At 35.3% G+C, this 4,998-nt stretch overlaps 1 protein-coding gene across 1 annotated transcript in view; it reads right to left on the minus strand.

Moving 5' to 3' along the window:
* The window catches only part of LOC102673865 (twitchin), a 74,242-nt gene that overhangs the window by 46,206 nt on the left and 23,038 nt on the right, over positions 1–4,998 (minus strand). The window contains 9 exon segments of the mRNA XM_031511717.1: positions 777–956; positions 2,080–2,094; positions 2,230–2,415; positions 3,788–3,943; positions 4,100–4,141; positions 4,220–4,264; positions 4,617–4,670; positions 4,764–4,820; positions 4,921–4,977. Coding sequence (XP_031367577.1) covers positions 777–956; positions 2,080–2,094; positions 2,230–2,415; positions 3,788–3,943; positions 4,100–4,141; positions 4,220–4,264; positions 4,617–4,670; positions 4,764–4,820; positions 4,921–4,977 — 792 coding nt within the window.

The raw sequence follows: 4,998 nt of genomic DNA on the forward strand, positions 1-4,998 counted from the left end.
ACCTACGCTTGTATCTATGTGTATTTTTTCTTTACACGAGCTACCTACGATTGCTTTTTTTTTTACATTATTTTCGAATCTTCATTTTTTTTTCTTTTTTTTTTTCCCCCTCCACCGGATACTCTCGATCGTCTTTCTTCACCATCGTACGTTTACATACGTAAACATACGATCGAAAAAGATTTTTTTGAAATCGAGGATCGCGAGTAACCAGCTAGGGTTTACTCGCTGCTCGGGACGAACAATCGATCTGCTCTGTTCCCGTTTAAATCAATCACTATATCGATCCTGTCGCGATGGATTGAAGACACGCCCAATTAAGATCCGCGAATCAAAAATTAAGTAATGAGTAATTGCACGAAAATAGGAGCGAACGCGTTTATTTCTGGAATAGTATTAGACATCGCGGGCTATTAAGAACATTGCTTGGCAATTTGACAAAGGGAGGTTGATTAACGGGTACAATTTCGCGATAAAATTCCATTTTACCATCCAAAAAAAATCCAATATAGCTTCCATGTTTTCCCACCGTTTCTCGAGCCCGGGGCAGATCGATCGCTCGGTCGTTCGAGGCGAGGGAACGGCCGCTAGGATATCGATTTCTCGAGAGAGAGAGAATGATATCCTTTTCGCAGCGTTCGCAAAAAAAAAAAAAAAAAATGTATAAAAACACTGAATATGTATATATATATATATATGTGTGTGTGTATATATATATACATATATACGTATATACACTCTTTTGCAAGAGTAGAAAGAGAATCCTCGTAACATACCTCGTCACTGATGATCAGGCTGGGTCTGCGACCCAATTCCTCGGGCGGAATCAAGGAACCCCGTCGACTGGTTGTGCCGCTACCAGGAATCAACGAACTCTTTCTGCTTCCAGTCGGCGTTACGTCTTTGATCACTTCGATCTTCGGTGTCTCGGGCGCTTTGATTTCTGGCACTTTCGGCTAAATATACATGCGATCAGAGAAATCGATTAATCAATTTTCCGATTTTTTTTTTTTTTTTTTGCGTTTTATGCAGGCAAAGCGTTTCACCCTTGATTCGAAAAATCGAGAAAGAGAAAAAGAAAAAAAGAAAAAAAGAAAAGGAAAGAAAGAAACAACACGGGCGAATCGATCGAATTTACCAATAGTAAATCGAGATTGGGACGTATTCGCGTGGATGGTCGTGACGAGATTAAGCCCGAGTCGAGACTGATCCCTCGAAATCGGTCGGGTGAAATCGAAGCGAAGAGATATGGCGGGTACGAGGCAGGAGGGACGTAATAAGACCAAAAATAGCGAACGACATTTTCTCCATCCTAATTTTCGAGACGAAAAATCAGGGATCCGAGGGGCGTGATATACGAGCCGGTTATTTGCCAAAATATTCCTCCCTCCCCCATCTCTTTGGTTGCTAAGGGAGAGGGGGAGGATTCATCGGTTGCCAAACGGTCATTTTATTCGTTCGATTATTAGCCCTAACACGTACGATCGTGTCGCGTTAATTAAAAAGCTCGAAAATCAGGTGTCAAAAAGCATCGATCGAGGCTTCGAATCCTTCAGAGATCGGCAAGGATTTAACCTTATTCGATTTATTTGACCATTTAACCCGTTGAAAAAGTTAAAAATTTCGAATAAAGTTTATGTTTGAAAATAAATGATTATTTATTATAAAATGCTCGAATAACTCGAATAAATTTATTATAACCTATTATAGTCGATCCGATTTTCATATTAAACCGTTTGCCATTATAATTATTTCCGATTATGATTTGAACGATTTAAATTATTTTTAAGTGATTTTACTCGTAAGTTCAATTATTAAATTTTGCACATTTTGCACATCGCCGATTTCTTGCATTTTCATCGAAATTAAAAACCGTGGTGGAAAATCGTTCCCTCGATCGAATTATTCTAGCGCTATTCCCATGTTCGAGATTACGAAATTCGAGGAGAGAGGATGCGATGGTATTTAACTAGCGGGGACGTTGCAAAATCTTCTTCTGTATCTGATGCAAAAGCGAAACGGCAATTTGGCAAAATCGTTTTCTTATTCCCGTATTAATAATAACGATCGATTACTCACCTTGGATTCGAATTTCTGCCCGGCCGCGTGAAAAGAAAATTGATTAGTATCCAGGTGACAAAATGACATATTTAAAATATACAACGTACGATCTTACAATCGAAATTAATAAAAATAAAAGTGAAGGTGATAATAATTTTCCTCGCTTACCTGCGTCGCTGGTCTTTCCAGCTTAGTTTTGTCTCGGGCCACGTGCTCCCCGAACTCGAATTCCTGGGGCTTCTCAAGTACAGGCCGCTCGTAATCTGGAATCTCTGGAAGCTCGTAACTCTTCTCCTTGGCCACTTTTCCAATTTTTGTCTTCTTCGCTTCCACCTTCTCAACTTTTTCCGTTTTCTGCACGAACCAATCGAATTTATGATTAACGATCTCGAATTTCAATCGTTCAATTCGAGTTTTGAGGTTAAAGCTGTTTCCATAAAAGGTAGACAGATAGGCGACAGATAGAGCAATTCGATTTCAACGTAGAAAAAAAATTTCAAATCCATAGAAAATAATGTTTTTCTCGTGGAGGAAAATAGCTGAGAGAACAACTTAGAATTTGTTATTGTTTCGATTTTGTTACACGTAGATTTGAGATATTTTGGTATTAAAAGAGAGAGAGAGAGAAAGAGAAAGAGAGAGAGAGAGAGAGAAGAGATCGAAGATGGAGAATCTTCGAATTATATTAATTTATATTACGACAATTGTGAATTTGTATCTTCAATTATTATTACAGACTGAGAAGGAAAAACACAAATGTTGAATAGAGAAAGGATGAGAAGAATATCGTACAAAATCGAAATTTTGTGAATTTTATAAGCACATAAGAGAGAAGAATTATTCAAAGTGTGTGAGAGAAAGAGAGAGAAGAAATCGAAGATGGAGAATTATATTAATTTATATTACAACAATTGTAAATATGTATTTCCAATTATTATTACAAACAGTGAAAAGGAAAAGCACAAATAGTATTGGATAGAGAAAGAATGAGAAGAATATCGTACAAAATTGAAATTTTGTGAATTTTATAAGCACATAAGAGAGAAGAATTATTCAAAGTGTGTGTGAGAGAAAGAGAGAGAAGAGATCAAAGATGGAAAATTATATTAATTTATATTACAATTGTAAATTTGTATCTCCAATTATTGTTACAGACACTGAAAAGGAAAAGCACAAATAGATAGAGAAAGAATGAGAAGAATATCGTACAAAATTGAAATTTTGTGAATTTTATAAGCACATAAGAGAGAAGAATTATTCAAAGTGTGTGAGAGAAAGAGAGAGAAGAAATTGAAGATGGAGAATTATATTAATTTATATTACAACAATTGTAAATATGTATTTCTAATTATTATTACAGACACTGAAAAGGAAAAGCACAAATAGATAGAGAAAGAATGAGAAGAATATCGTACAAAATTGAAATTTTGTGAATTTTATAAGCACATAAGAGAGAAGAATTATTCAAAGTGTGTGTGTGAGAGAAAGAGAGAAAAAGAGAGAATAGAATTGTTTCCTAGTCACAGTGAAGATAGAACGATTGTAAATTCGATGATAAATATCCAACATGTAACATTAACAGACAAAGAAAAATTGAAGGAAAAGATGTAGAGATGTAGAGATGTAGAGATGTAGAGATGCGAGAGAAAAAGAGTGCGAAAGAGAAAGAGAATATATATAAATATATATTGAACATATATTTAGAATCCCCTTCACGAGAGAATACCTTCAACTCGATACTGCCGTTTTCAGCTTTTTGAGGTGTTTTAGGATCCCTTGAAACTGGTTTAAGTTGGATAGATTGAAAGTTGTCGGCTTTAATTTCGTATTTCGGTGGTTTGCGTAGTCCAGATTTCTTCTCGTTCGCCACGGCTGCCACTGGCTGCATTTAATCGTATCGTTTATTCGAGAAAAAATTTTAACGAGAACTTGCGAATATAACCAGCCCGACAAAGTTATCTCGCAATCACCTACTTTTCTTAATTAACTTACGGAATATTATGATTCGATACGAGAGAAAAAAAAATCTCACACTCACCTTGAGTTCCACTTTGTTCAGAGTCTTCGCTTCCTCTTCGATCTGTAATTTAAGAAAATTATTTAGAAACGAAGGGGATGAAAATTTTATCTCTCAGCTCTTAGTATCCATTAAATTTACCTTCGCTCCAGGCTTGAGGCTAAGTTTTCTGGTCTGTTCCTCTTCCTGTAAAAAAAAAAAATGAAAAAAAAATTCGTTTAAAAAAAAATTGTTCCAATAAATTTCAACAGTTCAATCGATCGATGAAAGAAATTATGCTTCGATGAATTGTTATATTTTTTAGCGATTGCTGAAAAAAAAATGATTGGATTATGCGAGATGATGGTCTGCTTCAATTTAGTCTGCTTCAAAAAAAAAATCTTTATTTAGTTTATGAGATTAAGAAAAATTGAAATAATGAAGTTACGTGATATACACGCTTATGTGAAATAGATAGATGAGCGCGATAAGTAGTAGTGTCATGTTTGTATATGAAATTAACGTTGTGTTATACGCGTGAGTGATTAATCTCGTGTACCTTTCGTTCGGGTTTACCAAATGTAACTTTAGGTTTTGGAGCAGGTTCTTCCTTCTAAAAAAAATCAATTATGTGGCTATTTAGGATCGTATTTTGCATAAAAATTGTGGTATCTAACTAAGAAAAAAGGGACGCGATTTTATGTACCTTAGCTTCCTCGGGTTTACCAAGTGTGGTTTTAGGTTTTGGAGCAGGTTCTTCTTTCTAAAAAAAAAAAACCAATTGCGTGGCTATTTAAGATCATGTTTTGGACGTAAAAATTGTGTGTATCTAACTAAAAAAAAAGGGATATGATCTTATGTACCTTAGCTTCTTCAGGTTTAGTAAGTGTGACTTTAGGTTTTGGAGTAGGTTCTTCCTTCTAAAAAAAAAAAAAAAAAAA

The sequence above is a fragment of the Apis dorsata genome, unplaced genomic scaffold (genome assembly GCF_000469605.1).
Source record: "Apis dorsata unplaced genomic scaffold, Apis dorsata 1.3 scaffold_344, whole genome shotgun sequence".
Taxonomy (NCBI): domain Eukaryota; kingdom Metazoa; phylum Arthropoda; class Insecta; order Hymenoptera; family Apidae; genus Apis; species Apis dorsata.